At 36.9% G+C, this 25557-nt stretch overlaps 1 protein-coding gene across 1 annotated transcript in view; it reads left to right on the top strand.

The window, feature by feature from the left end:
• LOC127012547 (cadherin-10) overlaps positions 1 to 25557 on the top strand; it is a 69423-nt gene that overhangs the window by 24073 nt on the left and 19793 nt on the right. The window contains exons 2-5 of the mRNA XM_050890711.1: positions 1959 to 2253; positions 15638 to 15757; positions 17535 to 17702; positions 22845 to 23032. Coding sequence (XP_050746668.1) covers positions 1959 to 2253; positions 15638 to 15757; positions 17535 to 17702; positions 22845 to 23032 — 771 coding nt within the window. The remainder of the gene's footprint in view (positions 1 to 1958; positions 2254 to 15637; positions 15758 to 17534; positions 17703 to 22844; positions 23033 to 25557) is intronic.

The raw sequence follows: 25557 nt of genomic DNA, 5'->3' as shown, positions 1-25557 counted from the left end.
GGGCCACAGCCTGCAAGATACTGTCCAATCCCCTAAAAAGAATGTTACTTAGAAGGGTAAAAGGTCACAACTTTAATGGGCCATCAAGAGAGGAGCATGAGGGATTAAAGTTCACAGTAAAAATTCATTGCCCAAAAGAGGACTGAGAATGGCTTGAAACCTTCAGTTTGAAGTGACCAAGAGAAACAGAAGGAAAAGAAAGAATAGGATTTACTTGCAAAAGATTTCTCTTAACATCTACTTTCCTACTCTTCATGTTTAGTGGAGCTTCCTATTTCTTTATTTATTATAGAACGAAATAAAGAAAGTAGTAAGAAAATGTGTATTTTGTAAAGTAAACATACACATATGTAATGTAAGCAAAGTTTAATTTGTCATTCTTTGATAAATATTTACAGTGTTTCTCAAGGTTTATTTATGAACTGAAAGAAAATAGGAAAAGCTTTATATAGAAAATCAAAGTTCAGAACAATGATAGTTTTCCAAATTTCTACCATAAAGGCTTTGATCCAAGATTCCACATGAGCTCCTTCTGTTCCATATATTGAAAGTGTGTGGGAAACGTTCAGTGTTTGAAAATGTTTCACAGCAGAGAATTTTACTGTTTGACTTCAGCTTATCCCACCAGTCCACTGTGTATGCTTGGTTTCAGCACAAAAGGCCAGGAAAGCCACATTCAAAACCCTAATAGTTGAATATTCTACCTCTGATACAGACTTAAAATGGATGCTATGGAAGACGATATGAGGACACCATAGACAAAAAAGAGAAATATTTCCATGACTGCATGCCAAGGGGAATATTTATGCTAAGCTACGTGTATAATGTTTCTCATGATCTGAAATGTGAGCTTAAATTAACAAAAACCCTTCACACGACTAAATATGATCTTACTGCAGTTCTAACTGATGTTGTTAATGTGTGTTCGAATAACTATTTTTAGAAAGGAAAAAAATGCACTAGTTCTGTCTTAAACTTTTTGGAACATTCTGATAATTTTGAGTATGATTTTTAAAAAGTCTTTATATTTGCACTTCATTTTTGCAATCAGAGCTTCTACTTAAGTTGATCGTTCTGGTGGGCCCAAAAATTTAAAAAGTGTACATTTCATGGTGAAAATAAGTCTGAATGCCAGATTCTTTCATTTAATTATGAAATCAATGAGATTGGAAGGAACTTTCCAACAAGGTGATGAGTGAAATTATGGTAAGTGTATCCAAAAGATCAAATGAGCCAACCACATTATAGTATCGAACAAACCAACATAATTAAATATTTTTTTTTGTTATGGATGTACTAAAGTCAGTCAGTACTACAGGTCATTAATAGATGAAGTTAAGCTTTATATTACTTACATAATGGATATTAAATCAATACTGAATGCTTAATAAATTTGTTTCTTTCCTTTAGGCTATTTACATTATTTGATGGAGTGAAAATGATAATGACTTAAAATGAAATGTTCTCCAATTTAGGAGGAATATAAATAATATGAAATAAAATAAAAAAAATTTGTATGACATGGAACCAGTTGTTCTATTTTCCTTAATTGTCATGTATTCTGCCATGTTCTTTATCTGCTTGGTGAATTTACAACTAGAACAGCAGGTTGTGAATTTTTAATAGGATCTCTTCAAGGAAGGAAAAGGTCAGTATTAACATAAAAATCTTCTTTAAGAATTGTGGTGCAAAGGTTTCTTAGCAGAGAGCAGGTGTTGCTGCAAAACTAAAACCTGCCACAACAGTCAAGTTTAAAGATTCTTGGAGCTAAGTTAGGAAACAAATGCCTCAGTATGACACCATGACTGCCAGTCAATGGTGACTGAAAATTACTTTGTTTTGTTGGTATTAAACATGTTTATTGCATGCAGAATGATTTAATATATAATAATTATTTAAAAAAAAAAAACCTTTTCATTACTTCTAAATAAAATGTTCTTATATTTCTTCCTTTTCAGCTGCATTCTGACCAGGACAAGGGAGATGGATCCCTCAAATACATTTTGTCAGGAGATGGGGCTGGTACTCTTTTTATAATTGATGAGAAAACAGGGGACATTCATGCTACTCGGAGAATTGACAGGGAAGAGAAAGCCTTTTACACCCTGCGTGCCCAAGCTATTAATAGAAGAACTCTGAGACCAGTGGAACCTGAATCTGAGTTTGTCATCAAAATCCATGACATCAATGATAATGAACCAACATTTCCAGAAGAAATTTACACTGCTAGTGTTCCTGAAATGTCAGTAGTGGGTGAGTGCTTTATACTGAGGCACAAATGCCTGTTCTATGTTATTTGATGAATAATTTCGCCATCCTGTGAGAAGTCAGTCATGTTCAGAATTCTACCTGATAGGTTAAGTATTTTTCATTTTGGTTTGTTTGTTCAAATATTGGAATTGCATCCAGAAACAGATTTTTGTGATTTGAGATTTATTTCTACTTAGAATATTCAAATTATTGATTTACAGTGATTTGGAATATAAATATAAATAGAAAGTAGTTAATGGTGAATCACCCTCCTCCTTAAGAACTGTTAGAGTGAGATCACTAAATTAGCTTGTTGAAAGCTCAATGAATTTTTTCTTTCATTTTCACTGGAGGTCCCCAGTGGTCATAAGCACTGAATGGAGAGCTGTCTCCACTTTTACTCTTTCTGTGGCTGAGGAGAGTTATTTGTTTACTCATGTACTGTTGATGCACTGCCTGAAGGTAGACACGCTCTTTATTCTCTTTGCTTTCAGTTTTTTAGTGTATGGACAAATCCTCTTGTGCTTTCAGTTCCTCCCTCAACTCAATCATGAATGGCAGCTTCAAGAATCTTAAACAGCTCTTTGAGTTAATCTTTCTTTGAGTTAATCTTTCTTCTGTTTGAAATGTATTTTCAGTTCCTATCTTAACCACAAAGTTGTGGCCTGGATCATGCCAGCAGAGCAGATTCATAAACAATAGCATTTTGGAATATGAGCTATTATTAATTAGTGCATACAATTCTTTAGGAAGAATTTTGAAAAGCTCACAAGTATATAGAATCTATTTTTAAAAATTAACATTCGCTTGTTCATTGTATAACTGTAGGTATAATACTAATTTCTAAATATTCAGAAAGCACACAATAACTTCAATACCTCTTCCGGCTATTATAACTATTTTAATTACTACCACTGCCTAAACTAGATCAAATAGTGTTTTGAGATGTTTTATACAGACAGGTATTGAAGTTTTAGTACTTACTTTCCTGGGCTTTAGAAAATGTTAAAAAAGCAAGAAAATACATAATTATTGTAAGAGAAGCAGCAATGTGTGGAAGTATAATACTAATAATTTTCTATTCTTAATAAGATATTTCAATCTGCTTTTATTTTGTGATTGAATAATTTTTAAAAGTCCCAATATTCAGCAAGTAGTTTTTAGCATAAAGGAAAATAAAAAAGGAAAGAGGAAGAAATCTGTCAGATGATTGCATAGGGCTGTACTGGAATCCCATCAAGTCCACATAAAGAGGAGAACTGAAAAGCTTTCTTTCTTTACTGTTTCAAAATAGAACAAAATGTAATGCTGATTTATTAATTTACGGATCTGTTGTCTAGAATCATGCATTTCAGTAAATGTATATAACTTTAGGCAGAACATCTTGAAAGACCATTGCTGGTTTTTCAAGATAAGCATACAGCAAGATTACAGTAGGGTTGAAAAAAGACGTTTTAGAGCTTCCACTTTATTTCTCATGTTCTTTCTATAAATTCCAGAAGGCATTGCTTAAAATATTCTTGGAAAGATTTTATGAAAATTATTCAGTGTTTTCAATAAATATTATGCTATTATATAACATTCAGTTATAATCTATTGATTCCTAATTTTGTCAGTCTCAATTCCATAAAGATTATCTTTTCTTAAGTGTTCTCAAATATCCAAGACATTATTTCAATGATTCTAAAATATTCAGGATGCGAGTTTCCAGTGTATCTGTACATCCATATACATCATACAAATTTTGAAAGTGCAAATTTTACTGCACTGCAACAAAATAAAAACATGATAAGAAAAAGAGCTAAGATGATAAGAAAAATATCCCAAAAACTACACTGAAGGATAAAAACCCAAAATAGCTTGCATCTATTTAGAGTATTAATCCTGTATCTTGCATAAATAATTGTGCTGAAATTAATAGACTTTATTCTGTCAATAAAATGACAGTAATTTAGAGAATTGTAACTAGGTTAAATTCTATCATGTTCCTGGATTTTATAAATGCGGTCATTCAGCTGCTAGACTACTGACTACCTGACAGGTAAAATCTGCTTTTAGCTTTATGGCTTTCAGCTTTATGGCTGATCCCTAGAGGCATATGTTCATCTGTGGTCCATGAGTGGATGACGTGATTTTGTAAGGTATTCCTCAAAGTTGATTAATTTCTTCATAACACTAGTTTTTTTCCAACTTAAACAAGTCTACTCTGTAATCTCAAAACTAAAGGCTGAATGGAGAAGGGAAGAAATGTTCTAAAAGAACAAGCTGCATAAAACTTTTGAGGCAAATAGAATTAATTAGAAATTTTAAAGTCAGTATGTTAAAAAATGTTCATTGACTTGTATAATAATTAAATATAATATCACAAAATTAATTACAAAATATTTTTAAATCAGTATCTTTTTTTTCAGACATCATACAATTCAAGCATTTTTAGTACAGAAACTTACATGAGAAATTTATGAAAAAAAGAAACAAAAAATTATTTTTGTTGTGACAATAGTACCTCCCCATCAAAAGGAAAATAGGAAGAAATTCCTGCATTGCTTTATGTTGCTCTCTCCAGATTTTTTTTTTTTTTGAGTTATAGTATTGTGAGTAGCCCATTACTTGCCCAGTACTGTTGGCCATGGGCTAAGAAAGTGTCAGACTTGTTGGTGTAAGGAATGCAGAGAGAAATTGCAGACTTGGATGTAATTGTACTGTTGCATTGAATCTGTCTTGTTCTGTGGTACTCACCTTTGCGAGCATATAGAAACATATAACCTTTCTATAAGTGTCTGAAAACATTAAGCAGAATTTAGGATAAGAATATTGTCTCAAGCATAGGTTCCAGAAAGAGAAATTACAAAACCAAATCACTGTGGCTCTTACCTGGGCAAGTAGATAGGAGTTATATTGTTCTGTAAAAAGTACTATGTTATCAGGACTGTAATATTTTCACTATCTAGTCCAGCATAGTCAACATAGCATGGCATTGCACTATATTGGGAGTCTGAGAGAGAGAGTGTTTACTGGAATCGCACCCTACCTTCCCTGGGACAGACCCAACAGGCAGACAGGACACATAATACGGAGGATTCCCTATCCTCTCTCCACCTGGCTGAATGTAGTGACTTAGGGGATTGAGGGGAATGGTGACAAGTTCCTGGTCAGCGCAGCAGGCGCGTCTCTTCCGTGACTACCCCATCTTCCTAGATGTCCTTGCATAATAGGTACAAGGCTCTGCAAGTGGAACTGAACAATGACAAGGACAATGGTTCCTCTAGCTTGGAGGTGTCACCAAGGTTAAGCCAGCCTACACCCTGCGTCAAAACTGCTTCCATAAAGAAAAAAAGATGGGTCATTGTCATAGGAGACTTTCTCCTGAGGGGAACAGAAGGCCCAATATGCAGACCAGACCCACTTGTTAGGGAAGTCTGCTGCCCCCCTGGGGCCTGGGTTGAAGATGTGACGAGAAAACTTCCTACCCTGGTAGGGCCCTTGGATTATTATTCATTATTGCTTTTTCATGTAGGCAGCAATGAAGTTGCATTAAGAAGTCCAAGGGCAATCAAGAGAGACTTCAAGGACTCGGGACAACTGGTTAAGGGATCAGGAGCACAGGTAGTGTTCTCCTCTATCCATCCAGTTGCAGGGAATGACAAGGGAAGAAACAGGAAGACCCAGCAGATCAATATCTCACTCCGAGACTGGTGTCACTGGCAGAATTTTGGGGTTTTTGATCATGGGTCGGTCTACACGAAACCAGGCCTGCTGGTGACAGACAGGGTACACCTTTCTCAAAGGGGGAAAAGGATCTTTGCACAGGACTTAGCAGGGCTCATCAAAAGAGCTTTAAACTAGATTTGAAGGCGGAAAGGGATAAAACCAGGCTCACTAGAGATAAGCCTGGGGATGGCACGCCAATGTTTGAGGGACAATGTGCTAGTGAGGTCCTTCAGTCTGCTCCACAATGTGCTGAGTACACTGGAACATATTTGAAATGTCTTTATACTAATGCGTGCAGCATGAGGGATAAGCAAGAGGAGCGAGAAGCTTTGGCCCAGTCCCAGAGCTACGACATCATTGGCATAAGTGAAACCTGGTGGGATGAGTCTTGTGACTGGGGTGCCGTGATGGACAGTTATAGGCTCTTCAGGAGGGATAGGCAGGACAGGCAAGGCAGGGGGGTGGCACTGTATGTAAGGGAAGGATTGGATTGTATGGTGCTTCAGTTGGTGATGACACGGTTGAGAGCCTCTGGGTAAGGATGAAGGTGAAAGCAACTAAAGCAGAAGTTGTTGTGGGAGTTTACTATCAGCCACCCAGCCAGGATGATGACCCTAATGAATTATTGTACAAGGAATGAAGGGATATCTCTAGATCAACTGCCCTTGTCCTTATGGATGTTTTTGGTTTCCCAGACATCAACTGGGAATATCATACAGCGGACACAAACAGGTTCAGAAAATTTCTAAAGCACATTGAAGATAACTTCTTGGTGCAGGTACTAAGGGAGCCAACTAGGAAAGGTGCCCTCCTAGATTTGTTGTTTGTAAACAGAGAGGGTCTTGTGGGCAAAGTGGTGGTTCGTGGCAATCTTGGTCACAGTGACCATGAAGTAGTTGAGTTTCAGATTGTTGGAGATAGGAGCAAAACTGCCAGCAAAACTTCGACCCTGGATAAGGGGAGAGCAGACTTCAGGCAGCTGAAGGAGCTAGTTAGTAAAGTCCCCTGGGAATCTGCTTTTGATGGTATTTGGGTCCATGAATGGTGGTCGCTTTTTAAGAGCTATCTCTTAGGAGCGCAGAAGCAGGCAATTGCAAAGTGTCAGAAGTCAAACAAGTGGGGCAGAAGGCCAGCTTGGATCTTCTTCTAGAACTTAGGCAGAAAAGGAGAGTGTACAGACATTGCAAGCAAGGACAGGTGACATGGGAGGACTACAGAGACGCCCTTTGCCACTGTAGGGAGAAAATTCATGCGGCCAAAGACTGATTAGAGTTCAAGCTGGCCAGCACTGTGAAGGACAACAAAAATGGCTTTTTTAAATATGTTAACAGCAAAAGGAGGATCAGAGATAACATTGGTCCGTTACTTGATGAGGTCGGTCACCTCACAAATAGGGATGTAGACAAAGCAGAGACGTTTAATGCCTTCTTCACCTCTGTCTTCAACACCGATGATGGTTTCTGGGACCCTCAGAGCCCTGTGTCGGAAGACTGTGACTGAGGGGGTGATAAACTCCCAGCCAACTCTGAACTTATTTGAGACTTGCTGCTCCAGCTGGATGTGCATAAATCTATGGGGTCCACTGGGATTCATCCCAGGGTACTGAAAGAGCTGGCCGATGTCATCGTGGGATCTCTCTCTATTATTTTTCAACGGTCTTAGGAGTCTGGAGAGGTCCCAGTTGACTGGAAGGTAGCAAATGTTGTCCCAATTTTCAAGAAGGGAAAGAAGGAAGACCTTGGTAATTACAGGCCTCCCAGTCTCATTTCAGTGCCTGGTAAAATTATGGAGAAGGTTATTCTGGCAGTTATTGAAAAACACTTGAGAGACAATGCAGTCCTCGGTCATAGCCAGCATGAGTTCACGAGGGGAAAGTCCTGTTTAACCGACTTAATTACCTTTTATGACAAGGTCACCCATCTAGTTGACCAAGGGAAGCCAGTAGATGTGGTGGTTTGGGATTTTAGCAAAGCTTTTGATACTGTCTCTCACAGTATCCTTCTGAATAAACTGTCCAGCACAAAGCTAGACAAGTCCATAATACACTGGGTGAGCAATTGGCTGATGGGTAGGGCTCAAAGGGTTATAGTAAATGGGGGTTACATCAGGCTGGTGGCCAGTCACCAGTGGGGTTCCCCAGGGCTCGATTTTAAGGCCAGTGCTCTTTAATGTTTTTATAAATGATCTGGATGGAGGAATCAAGCATACATTAAGTAAGTTTGCCCATGATACTAAACTGGGAGGAGCTGTGGAGTCCCTCAAGGGTAGAGAGGCCTTACAGGGAGATCTGGATAGACTAGAGAGCTGGGCAATCACCAACCATATGAAATTTAACAAGAGCAAGTGCCGGATTCTCCACCTGGGATGGGGTAATCCTGGTTATATGTACAAATTGGAGGATGAGAGGCTGCAGAGCAGCCCTGCAGAAAGAGATCTGGGGGTTTGGGTTGATGGCAAGTTGAATACGAGTCAACAGTGTGCCCTGGCAGCCAGAAGGGCCAATCGTGTCCTGGGGTGCATCAAGCACAGCATAGCTAGTCGGTTGAGGGAGGTGATTGTCCCACTCTACACTGCACTGGTGCGGCCTCACCTCGAGTACTGTGTGCAGTTTTGGGTGCCTCAATATAAGAAGGACATCAAACTATTAGAATGTGTCCAGAGGAGGGCAACCAAGATGGTGTAAGGTGTTGAGGGCAAGACTTATGAGGAGCAGCTGAGGTCACTTGGCTTGTTCAGCTTGGAGAAGAGGAGGCTGAGGGGTGACCTCATTGCAGTCTACAGCTTCCTTAAGGGGGGCAGCAGAGGGGGAGGTGCTGATCTCTTCTCTCTGGTGACCAGCGATAGGACACGAGGAAATGGAATGAAGCTGCATCAGGGGAAGTTCAGATTGGCTATTAGGAAAAGGTTCTTCACTGAGAGGGTGGTCGGTCACTGGAACAGGCTCCCCAGGGAAGCGGTCATGGCACCAAGTCTGTCAGAGTTCAAGGAGCATCTGGACGATGCTCTGAGTGATATGGATTAGTTTTAGGCAGTCCTGCAAGGAGCAGGGAATTGGACTTGATGACCCTTATGGGTCCCTTCCAACTTGATATATTCTATGATTCTATGATTTTATGATACAATTAGCCACTAAAAATGTATCTATATGTTTATAGAATGCCTGGCACTCCTGCTACTGTCTGTGCATCCAAGTTTGATAGTTTACTATCGATCACTTTATCAAGTGGGAAGGTTGGAACACTAGACAGACACATACACACACAAAACCACTGCTTTTTAAAATTACAATTTATTTAAACCAACTATATAGAGAAAGATTTTTTATATATGTAAGTATGATTGGTGAGTGGTAATAGCAAAATGGGGTGAATAGCAAATGAAAAGGCATGACTCTTTCACTACCAAAGGTGAAAGAGAACCTGCTGCAGCTAGATGGTAATATTGATCAGATGTCATACCTTTTATTGGGGGAGACAACACTGGAACAATTCTTTTTGTTCATTGGTTCCAATTCTTGTAGAGGTTGTCATCATCTTTTATATCCTCTAGTTATCTATCTTCTCTGTATTTTCACCATATAAGTGATGTTTTACAGACGTTAGATATTTGTTCTTTTTTTTCTTTGTTATACTTTAAATCCAAGTCAGTCTGTAATATGACCAGTAACTTGCAACTTTTATTTATGCCTTTGGGGCCTCTGGTATGTTATTCTGGGACTGCATTCTCAAAACCTCTGCTATCATCTGGTGCCTGCACTCTCAATCCCACTACTGAATATCACTGTTTGAAATGGATGGGCTTAATCTTATCTCTATTTTAAGAAGTGTCAAAAAAATAGTCAACTATTCTGCAGTTTTGCAACTGTGTTGTCTATTTATACACATCTGTACTGCAACCACAGTGATGAGATGTTCATATTAACTCTATATGCACTCATTTGAATACCAGAAAGAAGAGAGACATGGTAGCATATCATACTATGTAAGTTTACTCATATGCCTCACTGCTTTTAGAGCTACACTGTATAATGTAGATAGCAGCTAGATTTCAGAGCTATTGGGTTTTCTTCATATATTTTAAGTTTTCAGCAAGATTGCATATATCATTCATTTCATCAGTATACCACCATATGTCTGTTACCTAATAACAGAGTAAATCGGTAAACTTTTAATCACCAGTATTTCTTTACTAATTCATAAATGAAAGCTGTTATTGCCTAACGTCCTGCTTTCTTCACCAAAAGCATCAAAAGAAGTGCACAAGTAGCAAAAATGTGCAAGAAGCATCAGCTTGAAATAATTGAAATCTGTGCACCCCTTGGAGTGCAGGGTTTGCTCCATCCTAAAATGCCCTTTACTATAAGGTACTACAAAGGGGGCCAGGAGGTAAGAAAACGGCTACTAAGTCTTCATCTACTCCATCTGCCCCCATCCTTAAGGTATCAAATCATGATGTAGCCATACACCAGCCTTCTTCAGATCAGAAACAGTAGTTTTGATTTCTTCCTCAGACAGTGGTATTAGCCAGATGGATACCTGAGAACATGGCTATTTCTATTATCAAATACAGTGTCTTGACAAAGGCCCATAAATTCTTTGTTGTCTTGTTCATCTTTCTTCTGCTGCTCATTAATCATAGTAAAGGCAGAGATAAATGGGCCAACTTCAGGATCTTGCAGTTGGGTCAATATCCTAGAAGACATCTTGTTCTCCTGAAGTTTTTGTACTGATTACTGGATATTTTCTCTTTCACTTTTTTCCTTTCCTTACTTTCAAAGTTTATGACTCAGACTATTCTTATGGTTTTGACGATAATCTTCTGTTCTGTCCATCATATTCTTCACCTATCCATCTCTTTCTGCTCATTTGAAGGTTTCTTTTCAGAACTACAGATGAGTCTATTTTCTTCTATACAGCTTTTCCTGTGGATTTTGCCTATTGGTATCTTTTAGGCAAGCTTTCAGATCTTTCTGTTATTTAGAACTTTTTTTTTTAAATCATCACATCCTTTATTTTATTTGTTGATGTTTCTCTATTCATCTATTGTAGACTAGATATTCTCTAATCATTCCTTATCCTTATTTCATCTTGTATCTTCAGCCCTGTTTCTACTATCTGTCATGCTGGTATTTTCTGCTTCTGAGTTAGGGATATCAATATATGCTTCATAAGATGTGACCTCCCTCTGGGTTTACATGTGAACTGCAGGTTGGATGTCCCACAGTTAGCCTGTCATCTCTACCTGTGGTTATCTTTTTGTCTTTCTCTTCAGACAGCATTTAGAGCTACTATTGCTTGGCTTTCTCCCTAAGCTTTTTGTACACTCCCTCATTAATGCTGTTCCATCAATTGCCAATGCTTAGTCATCTCTGCCATAGCCTTTATCTTACACCACTTCCTTCTTGTTTCCTATTAACAAAGAGTTTTTTTAAATTTTTTTATAGTTGTCTCACCAAACCTTTTTGCGTCTTCTCACTTACAATTTTATAATATCAATAATGACAGATTTTGAAAACCCAAATTATTATATTACATTTTTAGATTTTTTACAAACTGCAGTTTCACTCTGCACACAAATCCTGCCATAAGGAGAGAGGACAAAAAAGGAAAAAAGACAAAAACAAAAAAAACCCAAACAAAAAAAAACAACCAACCTCCCGCCCCCCAAGATTAAACATTATTTTTCTTTAAAAGAGACATCTTAAACAAATTGGAAATATCCACTGACGTGCTTGTTTCCAGCTTATTGTTTTCCAAGTTACAGGAGTACCATGTAGCCAAAGACGTTTCTGACTTCAACTTCTCTGACTATGCAGCCCTTTCCACTTCTTCTCTGTTATTCTGCTGCTTTAAATAGTTTATTTCAGGAGACAATGTGTGTCATTATTTCCTCTCTTTTCTGCTAGAAAGAGCAGAAAATTTCTATTAATTCGACTTGTTATTTGTATGGATAATTTACTAGGGAGGGTGCTTGCTGTAGTTAAATATCACATAACTCAGTTGGGAGTAAGGAAAAGGAAATATAAATTTCAAATTCAGCTCTACAATGGATATTCTATGGGTTCTTTTTCCTAGCTAATTATCTTCAGTGATTCTTATCTAACACATCTACATCATAAATGCATTGTGAGGTCAAAGTCATTAATACTTGCATGGTGTTTGAAGATGCTTGCAAGGAACACATTAAAAAGGGCCAAATATATTAATTACTATTATCGTACCAGACCCTAGGGACATTCAAACATTATAATTAAAATTGTGTTAAAATATGCCTTCTGAGAACTACAATAATCTGACAAATGACTGTTTATTTCCGGACCTAGCTCACCACTGTATAATTCTAGTTTATTATATAATAAAATTTGCAAGCATACAAGGAGAAAATCACAGAATTCATATATCTTATTAATAACATATCTGGTGCCATATTCTCCAGTATATTATCACTGTCTCCTTTATGCCCTTCTATAGAGTTCAGATTAGGCTTTAGATCCTGAAGGTCAAAGACTCTTACCAACTTCATCAGAAGCAATCTGTGCCTATGTAAAAGACAGAGAGAGGCCCAGACCAAGTTGTGCTGACTAAGTCATGCCCACACTGTAGTTTTTAAACCCTGGCACAACTGATCATCTTCAGTGCCTTGGGATTTCTGGTCCAGGTTTCAGACCAGAGCAAACAATATATTTGAAGTATTGAGCATCAGTGGTTTTCAGTGACTTCAGTGAACTGAAGCAAAGCAAAACAAGCTGATGGTTTGGCAGCTGATGTGCACAACATAACTGATATACTGATATAGTCCTCCTGTTCACTTCTTTGCATGGTTTCTGTCACGTTTTTCATAGGAATCACTGATCCCTTGGTGGAAGCCTAGAAAGCATGTCTCTCTCTCTCTTATGAGCAAGGGCCAAGATCAAAGTGGTGACTTCTGCACAATGAATGGCAGGCAGAAGTGTAGCGATGCCTTTGCACTTTTCCTGTCAGGTATCTGACCGGTGGCTAGCCAGCAAAAGCCAAAGAGCTGAGGCAACATTAAAAAGTATAGTTCATCCTCACTGCTTTTGGGTAATGGAGGGTACGCTACCCTGAGCACAACCCACTGAGTAAATCACACTGTGTGATAGTGATGAAATTAAGGAGCCCAAGTGTCTTCCCACAGACTTTAAAGGGAACAGGATCAATTCTACAGTTTTCAGAAGTGTCTGATATAGATTTTATGGGGTGTATATGCAGCCATGCTCGTTGCAGCTAGAGAGGATAGCTGATATAATTTGTTCTGTTTCATGTGTATGTGTATTAAAATAGCATTAATTAATATATTATACGTGCATTATGACACTCGTAACTGAGACAACAGTAACTATTAGACACATATTATTACAATGCAAATGGATTTTTTTTAAATTTATTTTAAAGCCATTAAACACATTCTTCAATTTTCTTCCAAATTACCCTTCAAATTCAAAGTCAATTCGGCATGTTTATTTAAACTAAAATGAAATAAAAATCTCATACAATTGACCTGTTAATAAATACTACTAGTTTGAACATATGAAGGAAATGTGAAAATTGGAAACAAGAAATAATTTAGTTACATGTAATAGAGACAAAATATGACCTTTCATGGGTTTACAATGTAGACTTTTCTGGTTAATACATTGTGCTGTTGTGATAGATGCCTTGATGATGACTGTTCTCTGTTTTTACGGATATAAAGTGGAGGATTTGTAAACTTTACTTGGATAATGCCTTGTTGATCATTGTACTTGGTAGTTTGATTTTTTTTCTATTGCCCTTTTTTTTTTTTTTTACTTGCAGCACTTAAGTTATTGAACATGATTTGTTCTTATCTTTCCTTTACACAACACCTCTTTGCTATTTCAGAGCAAATATTCTTTAGGAACAAATATAAATTCTAGCACTGCAGTTTGCTACATACTAGGAAGGTCCAAAAAGTACATTTCAGAATCAAGGCAATACTCCTCAGAACTTAAATTTATTCAACAAAAAGGCCTCTGTATCTTTTAACAGAATAGTTATATAGACATATATCTACAAATGGAGTTCAGTGTGGCTGGAGATATAAGATATTTGTGAATCGGAAACAGATGAAGATTTTAGGACAGCTCTACCACCTCTACAATCTTATATTTTAAAGATGTTCAGATTTTCAGTTTCGGCCCTAGTCTAGATGATCACTAAAGCAATCTTTAGTATAGTGGAAAGTATTCATAATTTTTATCTTATTTTTTCATTATACTTGTGTAGAAATTTTTAATCTTTATTTAATTTTATTTTCTGTTTGAGGCTTTGCTCTGTTAAATCAGTGATTCATTCCATTTTAATATCAGTAATAATATAACCAGGAATTTGCCTATTATGCCTTCTTTATGAGATGCAAGTACTTTTAGGCACTCACTGAAACAAGTATTTCTGTTCTAAAATAGTTGAAAACTGAACATTTCTGAGAACTCATCTCTGATTCAACAGTTAGGTACATGCTCATTCCATTGATATTGGCGCAATTGTTCACAGGAATGAAAAATTGACTTGTCAAAAGCAATTTGTTGTCATCTTGTGAAATCCCAAACAAACTGAGGAAGCTTAGCATTTACTTCTGTTTGCTTTTCTATTTATATTAGAATAAATATGTAATGTAGTCAAACTATGAGAGGGAATAAATTGTTGTGCCATGTGTCTTGGACTTCCAGGTGCTTTATTTCACAGTATTTGGCAGTATTCGGTGGAGAGAAAGAATTGGGATAAAAGGAGAAAGAGGTTTGAGAGTCCTCTGACCCTCAGAATAGCCCATGGCTAACCAGTCACGTGCATGTGATGATTTATTTTCTTTTCCTTGTTTTTTTCGCTTCTTTCCTATATACTTAAAATCGTATCTATTTGCACTTTATGGCAGTACAATACGGGAGATCCTTGTTGATACTTTATTTCTGTGGTGGAAGAGTTGAACAGGATGTAGAAACTATTTTGATTCAGCAAGAAATGGCAGAGGCAATGATAAGCATTTCATGTTTTGAAGAACTGGTATATTCCACTAAAATTTAGAGATAGTCTTTAAGATTAGAAAATTTTCTGGAGTCTAAATAACCAGCAGATTTCAAAGTCCATATGGCAATATTTCTTCTGGTAGTATCTATCTATATTAACACTTAGAAGGTAGGGAGAACTGATGAAATAGTTTTTCCCAAGTTCCAATGACCTATTTAATCATCATTTTCTGTCATGTTCCTGCATGTGTAGTTTCATATCATATTGACATCATTGGACAAAAAAAAAAAATCTATTCTAGGTAATGGAAAGCAGATATTTATTGTAATAAAAACAAATAGGTCTTCTGAAAAGAGGAAGTGAGTACATAAGCAAGAAATGGTTGTAGCTGGGTAAGAATAAGAATTCAGCTCAACCAGAGCTATTGTTTACCTTTGCTAATTAGATCTTAATCACACTTGTGGGATTAGGGAAGTTTAGATTCTATTTATGTACAGTGACATCCTGAAATAGGGAAGAATGCACCTGAAGTTGACTATAAGATCATAAATATATTTTAAAAGTCTAATCGACATTAGCTGAAATTTTCTTTGGGGTCTGCTAGAATGGAAATTGATGTTCTTGGACCTCGACCTAGTACCATGTGAAACTAAGTTGACTTTGGGATGTTTCAGGTACTTCCGTGGTGCAAGTTACAGCTACTGATGCCGATGACCCTTCATATGGAAACAGTGCCAGAGTAATTTACAGCATACTTCAGGGACAGCCATATTTCTCTGTGGAACCAGAAACAGGTCAGGAAAATTTTCATTATTTCCATTTACCATAAACTGTAGAATTGTTTTTTCTTTTAAAAAAACTTAGATCACCTAAAAAATTAATTTTAAAAACTAACTGAAATGAAATTATATTTCTTGCCTTTTTTCCTCATAATTTATAATTCTTATAATAAATATAAAAACTTGAGAGTTATTACAGGTGACACTATGAAGCATAAGTAACTTTACAGTGGTACTACTGATAGCTTAAGAATCTAAGTAACAACATTTCTGATAAAGGCAAGAATAAAGGTTTGTGTCCTAGAAAATGTTGCTCTTTTTTCCTTAATGGTTCTACTTGAACTAATAAAAGGTGTTCTTTCTACTCATAAACCTTGTCCATAAATACCTTGAATCGTTTTTAGTATGAAATGTAAACTGGTGTATTGGCTTTGTGTGGCAAGGTTTTGGTAGCAGGGGGTGCTACAGGGGTAGCTTCTGTGAGAAGCTGCTAGAAGCTTCCCCATGTCCAATAAAGCCAATACCAGCTGGCTCCAAGACGGACCCGCCGCTGGCCAAGGCCGAGCCTATCAGCGATGGTGGTAGCACCTCTGGGATAACATCTTTAAGAAAGGGAAAAAAGTTACTGCACAGCAGCAATTGCAGCTGGAGAGAGGATTGAGAATCTGTGAAAGAAACAACTCTGCAGACACCAAGGTCAGTGAAGAAGGAGGGGGAGGAGGTGCTCCAGGCGCCCAAGCAGAGATTCCCCTGCAGCCCGTGGTGAAGACCATGGTGAGGCAGGCTGTCCCCCTGCAGCCCACGGAGGTTAACGGTGGAGCAGATATCCACCTGCAGCCTGTGGAAGACCCCACGCCGGAGCAGGTGGATGCCCAAAGGAGGCTGTGACCCCATGGGAAGCCCACAGTGGAGCAGGCTCCTGGCAGGACCTGTGGCCCTATGGAGAGAGGAGCCCACACTGGAGCAGGTTTGCTGGCAGGACTTGTGACCCCGCAGGGGACCCACGCTGGAGCGATCTGTTCCTGAAGGACTGCACCCCATGGAAGGAACCCATACTGGAGCAGTTTGTGAAGAACTGCAGCCCATGGGAAGGACTCATGTTGGAGAAGTTTGTGGAGGACTGTCTCCTGTGGGAGGGACCCCGCGCTGGAGCAGGGGAAGAGTGTGAGGAGTCCTCCCCCTGAGGAGGAAGGAGCGGCAGAGACAACGTGTGACGAACTGACCGCAACTCCCATTCCCCATCCCCCTGTGCCACTGGCGGGAAGGAGGTAGAGAATTTGGGAGTAAAGTTAAGCCCGGGCAGAAGGGAGGGGTGGGGGCAAGCTGTTTTTAAGATTTGGTTTTATTTCTCATTACCCTACTCTGATTTAACTGGTAATAAATTAAACTAATTTCCCCAAGTTGAGTCTGTTTTGCCCGTGAAGGTAATTGCTGAGTGATCTCCCTGTCCTTAGCTCGACCCATAAGTCTTGCGTTATGTTTTCTCTCCCCTGTCCAGTTGAGGAGGGAGAGTGATAGAGCGGCTTTGGTAGGCACCTGGCATCCAGCCAGGGTCAACCCACCACAACTAGAAAGGGAGCTGTGATGTAGAACTAAGGTTTGTTCAACAAAGAGATAGCCTGTATTGAAGACTATTTATAAAGCTTATGAACAGAAATTCCTACTTTAAAACAAGAAATGAATATTTTAGAAATATATTTCACAGACTAATACAAAAAAGATGCAGCAGATTGCTGCACATAAAAAATAAAGAGATTATTAACAATTTTTGTTTTTTCTTTATTTATTTAAGGCATCATCAGGACTGCTTTGCCAAACATGAACAGAGAGAACAGGGAGAAATACCAAGTAGTTATCCAGGCAAAGGACATGGGAGGCCAGATGGGTGGATTATCAGGGACCACGACCGTGAACATCACTTTGACTGATGTCAACGACAATCCACCTCGATTCCCCCAGAGTAAGCTGCATTTAATAGTTGCCTTGCACTGTAAGAGCTTCAAACTAAAGAGTTAAGCAATCACCATCTGGTTTAATTTAGAGTAAATCTAGATTATAGGGCACACATGAACAAAAGGCTTATGTACTGATTTATTCACTATTATTAAAGCAGTATATTAAATGTTATAGCATTTATTTGTTAGGAAAACAGTTACATGGCCAAATATAACTGCAGCAAACCTGGAATACTGGCCAGTACTATGGGAGGGGGTGGTAGGTGGACTCGTAAGAGCATTAGGGCAATGTTTTTCTTTTCCCTTACCTATTGCTTAAATCCTACATACTCCCCCACTGGAAAATAAAACATAGTAATTCTAAATATGCAGAAAAGTTTGAATTGTAGTATCTGCTTAAATATTTAATCACGAAGAACGTGGAAAAGAAATTACTTGAAGGGAATTGAGCAGATTTGTACTTTTTCAGTTACAGCGCTACAAAACCTAATAGAAAATTTCCCAAAGTAATGTAAATGGCATGTAACTTTTTTTTTTTACAGCTTAAGTTTACCAAAGCTTTTTATAATGTTTTTTAACTTCTAATACTACAGCTATCAAGGCTTTGTATCCTCAAACTAAAATATAAAAACATTCTTAGTCTCTATGTAATATGGAAATATTAAACTATGTAAACAAATTTTGTTAAAGGTTAAGCATTTTAAATACATTTGAAATCTTTTGCATATACTGAAGTTGTAATATTTGCAAGATGGTTTGGACATACTTAGTAGCTAAAGGATTTAGAGTATCCTCACCATCCATTTTTTCTTCTGTATAACTCTACTGAATCCAGTAGTTACTGATGATCAGCCTTCAGGCTCAAAATAACACAATCATCAGCTTCAAATGCCTCTGATTTTAACATGCTCTTTATGACAGAAATGGAGTACATAATTTTGTTCAATTTAATATTGTAGTTAGTATGTATGTGTTTAGCTAAGATGTTTATCAGCATGTGATTTCGTATACACACTCATAATAGAAAAAGCATGAACTATTGAGTACTTAAAGTTTGTGCATTTCCACACAGGCCCTATTCTGGACAGAATTTATTCTTAATTTGTCATTTTATGTTCTTTGTCTTTCCACAACTTTTTGATTTGTTATTTTTCTTCTTTCTATTTGTATATAGAGGATTATGGTAATTCCAGTGCTGCGTAGGTGAGGAATGCTGTGTAACTCCTTTCTGGACCTATTGAGGAAGACTATTTAAAGAGGTTTCATGTTCAAAGCTTTATGGGAAAGCTAATTTCTAACAGTTAAATTTAAGAAAACATATAAGCATCAAACATGCATATTTATGCTCTTTTTTTTTTTTTGTTCTCTTGTTTCTTAAACAGTGTGTTAAATTAATACTTAGAATGATGGAATCAACTTTCTAGACCATTTTTACATGACTTATCTGGCAGTCCAACATGATATTTGAGTCAGATGAGGATCTGATGCAGCATCCCAGAAATATCTCTGCGTTTTTCTATTAATATCAGTGTAAATCAGATGTGACCTTTGCTTTAAAGAAACTTCTAGTTTTACTCTCAGGGTTTTGTTGTTGTTGTTGTTGTTTTGTTTTGTTTTTCTCTCTACTTTCTCCCTGCCAATAGCTTTGGTAGATATAAATGTATGTTTCACTGGAAATGAAAACTAAAGCATTTATAAAGCTGACTCATTTCACTAGATATATGAAAGTAAAAATAGCTATTGAATTTTCAAAAAATCTTTATATGTAATCTCAAAATGCAAATAGACATTATAATGATTTCCGATTTTAATAGAGGTCAATAAGACTACTGGAATTGATACTAATCAAGTTAAATTATTCTTATTCTGTTCCATTAATAAAAAACAGATGTGTATTAGGTTCATGAGACAATCATATTCATATCAGATTTATAAATTACCAGGAAAAATATTAAAAGGTCCATTATATTTTCACAGGACTCAGCGTATTACAGCTACATGTTTCAACAAAATGTTTCATAACAGATTAAACTTCTCCCACAAGAAACTCAGAATTGTGGAAAGTTCTACACATTTTATTTTATCATACTTTCTCAAAAAAAATTGAAGAGCCATTAATTCCTCTGTTATTTAGATTACAGAGCAAGGACTCTTCAGAATATTTTTCTCCTTTTAAAGATCTCCTGAAAACCATACAGGTAGCAGTGGCTGTTCTTCTGAGGAAACATGATAAAATTTAAAATGTTATCAAGGTTCTGCACAGAAAGGCCATCAAAGACATCAGACATTGGATCTCTGTTTCAACTGTAATATTTCCAAGTGTTCTCAGAAGTAAGGAGATGGTGTTGACCAATGATAAATGGAAAAAGTGGTTTATGGACTCAGGAGCCTGCATCTGACTGAAACTCAGTGCATCTGAGTTATGGCAGCCCATGTCTCCTGTGAGACTATAGTCTGTAATACACTATAAAAATATTTACCTTTACATTATGTGCCATTAAAGAGTAAATGGGAAGAAGAGTAAACACGAATAAGATTGCTTTTTCCTTCTTTATGACTGGCTGAAGTATTTCAAGACACAAGTGTGTAGACTTTAATCTTTCACCTGATTTCCACTCTCCTTAGTATATGGAAAAGCTGTTCCTTTCCTTGATCCTCCCATTTTTATTCCTGACAGACAAATGAAAGAACACCACTCACTGGAGTGCTGTTGCATTGTACACAATGTGAACAGTACAAGTGAACTCTCCTTGAGGAAGAAGAGAAGTGAGAGAAAAAGGATTGACAGCAGAGTTTTGCAAGAATAATTCTAGTTTGGTGTAGTTTATGTTCTGATACAGTGTCTAAAGCTGCACTGCATCCCATACTTAGTCAATGCATTAAATGTCTTCAGTGACAAAAATAATGAAACGAAGTGTCTCATAGTATGGTGGAGATTTCTATAAATGCATAGGTTAGACATAAAATTAACTTTCAGATGATAGGTTTCTGGTTATTTTCACTTTCTGTTTCCACTACCTTACTACCAATTCAAGATACGAGCTCTTACCACTTTGTAGACTAATTTAATGAGCTGGGTATCACAGTGGAAGTCAAAGTAACATCCACAAGGCATAGCCTGGGAATGTAGTTTTAAACACTCCAGAAAAAAATGTGGGGAATAGTTGACACACCATAAAACTAATTATAACATATCAATATTAATTGGGGAAAAAAGTAGTCTTTCACCAGTCTCACATAGTACTGAATAAATACTAAATAGGACCAGAAGCTATTTTTTTCTGTTTGTTTAACCATCAGGCGATTACAGAGAGATTATATACTAACGTAGCAAAGTACACAGATTTAGGTATTAGAGAAAGGTAATGAAAATGTCAGAGCAAATGCAAGATAAATCACTCGATTGAAACACCGAAATGTAACTGAGCAAAAATAAGTTCATATAAATAGAATGTGGAGTGTATATGGCCATAAAGTATTAATTCTGCTGCTGTATATCAGTTTCATATCAAAAGCTGCCTAAGTAAAATTATATGAAGAAATTAAATTTCAATATTTTTCATTCAACGTTTAATTACAAACTATATGTTAATGTGTTTATTTTTTTGAATTTTTGGTGGTTTTTTTTTTTTTAGGTTTAGCATACTATAACATAATGGAACAGAAAAAAAACTAGTTCTGTAGAATGAGAGAAAGTCTCAAACATGCCAATGAATAATAGGGGTTTTTTTCAGTAAGTGTTCCCAAAACCGAAACCAGTTCCTTTGTCACTCTGTAGCTGACTCGTAATATATTCTATTAAGAGATACTGATAATCCTCACATGACTCACCTGTGCTTTCCTGAAGATATGATATCAAATCAAGTTGCCAGTGGCCTTCCCGTACTGCCTTGCCACTGCTCTCTCTCCACGATTCTTCCTGATCACCCAAAAGTAATAACTCCCTTTACGGACTTTTCTGTACTTCTTATGCGTAACAAGGTATATATGTGCTGCCTTTTCGGTAGCCTGTTCAACTTTTTCCTGTTGTGGTTGCTGACCTTTACCACTTCCACTTCTGTGTTACTGTTAACTGAACTATCCGTCTAACTCACTCTACTTACCTTAGCAAGTCTCTAAGTAAAATGGCAAGTCTTGGAACACTTAACTAAGGCCAGAGAAGAAAACATTTTTCAGTAGAGCTTTGATGACTTAACTTTCATCTTTGGAACGACAGCTGTATCTGCATTCATTTTAAAATCTTCTTCTGAGAATTCTGTGTCCCACGTGTTTTCCTACCGTATGTTCTGACAGATGGGACCAGAGATCTCAACACTTATTTACAGTTTTTGCATTTAGGCTAGGACATAGAATACTAAAATGTATGGTAAGATATTTGTTTCAATTTATTGCAGCATGTCTGAATGACGACAGTTTTATTCCTATGTTTTTTATCGGCTGTATGACACCACAATAAAGGGATATAACTGAGCTAGAGAAAGAAGTACAAAAGTAAAAATGCAAAGTTCATAAGCCTTATTTAAGTTTGAATTAACTGCTTCAACAAATATAAGGACACCTTCTGCTTGTGGATTTTCAAAAACCTATCCCTGCATTAAGATGTTATTCAATTTTATTTAATATTGTATCTGACTATCTAATTTTGAAAGCTGGAATTGCTTAGAATTGGCCAGCAAAGTCAGGGGGTTCTGTTCTTTGTATTGCTTCCATGACAAAATAGATGTAAAATGGATCCCTAAAGATTCACCTTAGATATTAAGGAGGAAAAAGTAGAGTGAAACCTGAAAAGAACACAGAGCAGTCTTTCCAGATGATGTTTCAGGAACGACGTAGACAAGAAAAGTACAGACACAGCTGATTCTTCTTTGAGATAGGAGAATAGAGGTCTTTTTCAAACCTATTTTTCTATGATTTTGTTTTTCAATGATTTTGTTTTTCCATTATTTTGTTTTCAATCTTCTACCTAAAGTTTTCCCCTGCATAGTTCTCTGCTTCACATTTTGCCCATCCTCCCAGTATTAAATGGCAAGTTCTCTAGAATAAAAGATACACAAAACTATGTAATCAGCTATTGTGTGACACAATGTTACTTAATACATGTGTAATGGCTTATGGGGCTCCTGAGTGGCTCTTTGTCTCTTTGACAGGTACCATCCACCTCCGCATTCCCGAGTCCTCCCCAGTTGGCACAGCCATTGGCAGTGTCAAAGCCACAGATGCAGACACTGGAAAAAATGCAGAAGTAGAGTACAGAATTATAGACGGCGATGGGACAGATATGTTTGATATTGTGACACAGAAGGACACACAGGAAGGCATCATAACTGTGCGAAAGGTATCTGTTAACAACACTCACTAAATGATTTTGGTGTCAATGTTTTACCACAAATGTTCATTGGAAAAAAGCGCTTAGATCATGTGATGATGTGTTCTAACTGCTTAACATTTGCAAGCATCCCCCATCAGTGACTGAATGGTACTCTTTCCTTTTAAGACGAACTGGAAATAACAGATGGTAACAATATCTGAGAAGCAGCATAGGTTTAAAGCAGTATTGCCAGAAAAGTATGTAAGAAATGGACCATCCCCAATGTATTAGTACTAATTATCTCTGTGATTTCAAATACAGACTTCTTTAGTATTCATGCGACCTATTTTCTTCAGCAAACAATATACAGTTCACTCACTACTAAGAGACATAGGTTTTCATTATCTAGGAGATTCTCATCAACTTAGGTGACCAGTGTATGCCAGAACACAAACACACTCATGGAAGCAGAATCGCAAGATATATTGTTTTGTTCCTGTTTCCAACTTGTCAGCTGGTTAACACATGAGCAGTGTATAATGATGGTGTCCCTGTTTCAGAGCTAGCTTTAGTTCTGCCCTCTGTCTTGCATGTCAGAGCACTTTCAGAAGTGTAAGATCTCACACTTAGAAATGCCATTCTCCTTCTCCTCAACAATTTCCCTTCCAGAAGTGCCTCAGTCATTTTCTTTGGCATTTTGAGATGTGTTTCTAAAGAGTTCAAGCAGCATTTTTAACATAAAGCACAGTTTATATTAGCTTTTAAGACAAATCTCCTTAAGCATAGAATAACAAATTAAACACTACTATAAAATATATCTCCACATCTCTTGATAATGGCAACCAAGGAAGAAATAAGTTCTGCAAAGATCAGAGTGTGATCTTTTTAATCTCTGTGTTCTATGTTCATAGTCAGCATTGTAGTTTATCTGGGAAGGAATGAAAATACAAAGTTTGGGGCCCAATATTTTTCCTTTTCCTAGAAGTTTGCGAAGGTTCTCTTGAGATGCTCTTTTCTTGCTTGCTTCAGATTTTTCACACAGACTGCTATTCTATTAAATCAATACAGTCTTGAAAAAACAGTCTTATAACAGGATCAAGCATAAAAAATTGTAAGTTATAAAACAGCAGCTCTAAAAATGTCACCAATAAATGCTAATGAACAAGATCTTCTCATTTTGTCATTAGCAATCTGACACATTTTGCAATTTTCAGAATGCTTTCTCATATTGATAAGTAAGTAGCTTATTTGGATAGCACAGACAACAACATTAACTGGCAAGGAAGAAGATATGCTCAGTTTGTTCATTTGTGAAAATACTCTTTATTTTTTTATTATTTAGCCACATTGATTGTCATTTCTGTTTTCAATGGTGAATAACTGCAAATAGCTGATGTTCCTTTACTGAGCCCTTAAGTTACTAAGTCTGAATTTAATACCTGCTGCAAAAGAACTTTTTCTATACAAGTTCTCACAGACAAAATAATTGCTTTGTCATAATTTCATATATTTGGGCAATGGTTTTGTTCATTACTGGTGATATGTTGGAATACCTGTATAATCCACACATTTTATATCCATGTTTTGCAGTGTAGCCTGAAGAGATGTCCAAACTGGATGTGAATGTACTAGTAGCAAGTTAACTACATCTGCATGGCACACCTTCTGGCAAATTAAGCCAGCTAATTAGAATAATGCAGAACTAACATGGCTTCTTTGCTTCTAGACTTGAAGCCAACATCCCTTAACAGCAGCATGCTGCACTTTATAGACACACCAGTAGTCTCAGATCTAGCTTAAATAGCGGCACTGTGTTGCATTTCTCAATTATATTTATAGATATTCTCCCTTCTGCTCTAACTACTTTTTAAAAACAAGTCTGGGGCAGTGGGGAAACTTATTCTTTTACTGGACTGCATCTTTCTGCTCTTAAATAAAATATTTAAATTTCTAGGCTGTCACTCTGGCATCTTTCATGAACATTAATTTGTATTTAAAAGCAGTTAGGCAGGAAAAAACAAGTCTTCTACCACCCATTTTGATGAATGAAACCACTAGTTTGATATCTCCCTGAGATTTTGGGGGAGTTAATGAAGTCTTCTTTGTGTCAGAAAGGTAAATTCTCAGCTTGTTCATTTCCTCAGTATCATTAATTAGCTAACACTTTTCATCTATGACAGTTAGAAAAATTTGAAGGAATAGAGGTTCTTTTCTATCCAAAATGGTTTCTAATTATAACCCTGAACCTTTCCTCCTTCCATTTTAAAAAGGAACTGCTGACAAAACTGTCAAATCTATTTTGCAAAAAAAATCTCTGATGTTGGATTCATTAATTTAAATGAAAAGGAACAAGATTAAGCTCTTACTGTTTCTCTAGATATAGGGAACTTTGACACACACCACCTCTTTAAGAGAGACCTAAAACATTCCTGATATTTAAGGTGAGCTACATTTGTTTGACAGTAAGGATACTCAGGCCATTTTGAGTATCCAAGAGTTTATAGTATTTCCTGAGAAATATTAGTATTAAGTACCTTGTTCTGAAATGTCAG

Source organism: Gymnogyps californianus, chromosome 2 (assembly GCF_018139145.2).
Source record: "Gymnogyps californianus isolate 813 chromosome 2, ASM1813914v2, whole genome shotgun sequence".
NCBI classification, from domain to species: domain Eukaryota; kingdom Metazoa; phylum Chordata; class Aves; order Accipitriformes; family Cathartidae; genus Gymnogyps; species Gymnogyps californianus.
This window is presented reverse-complemented; position numbering and strand designations above follow the sequence as displayed.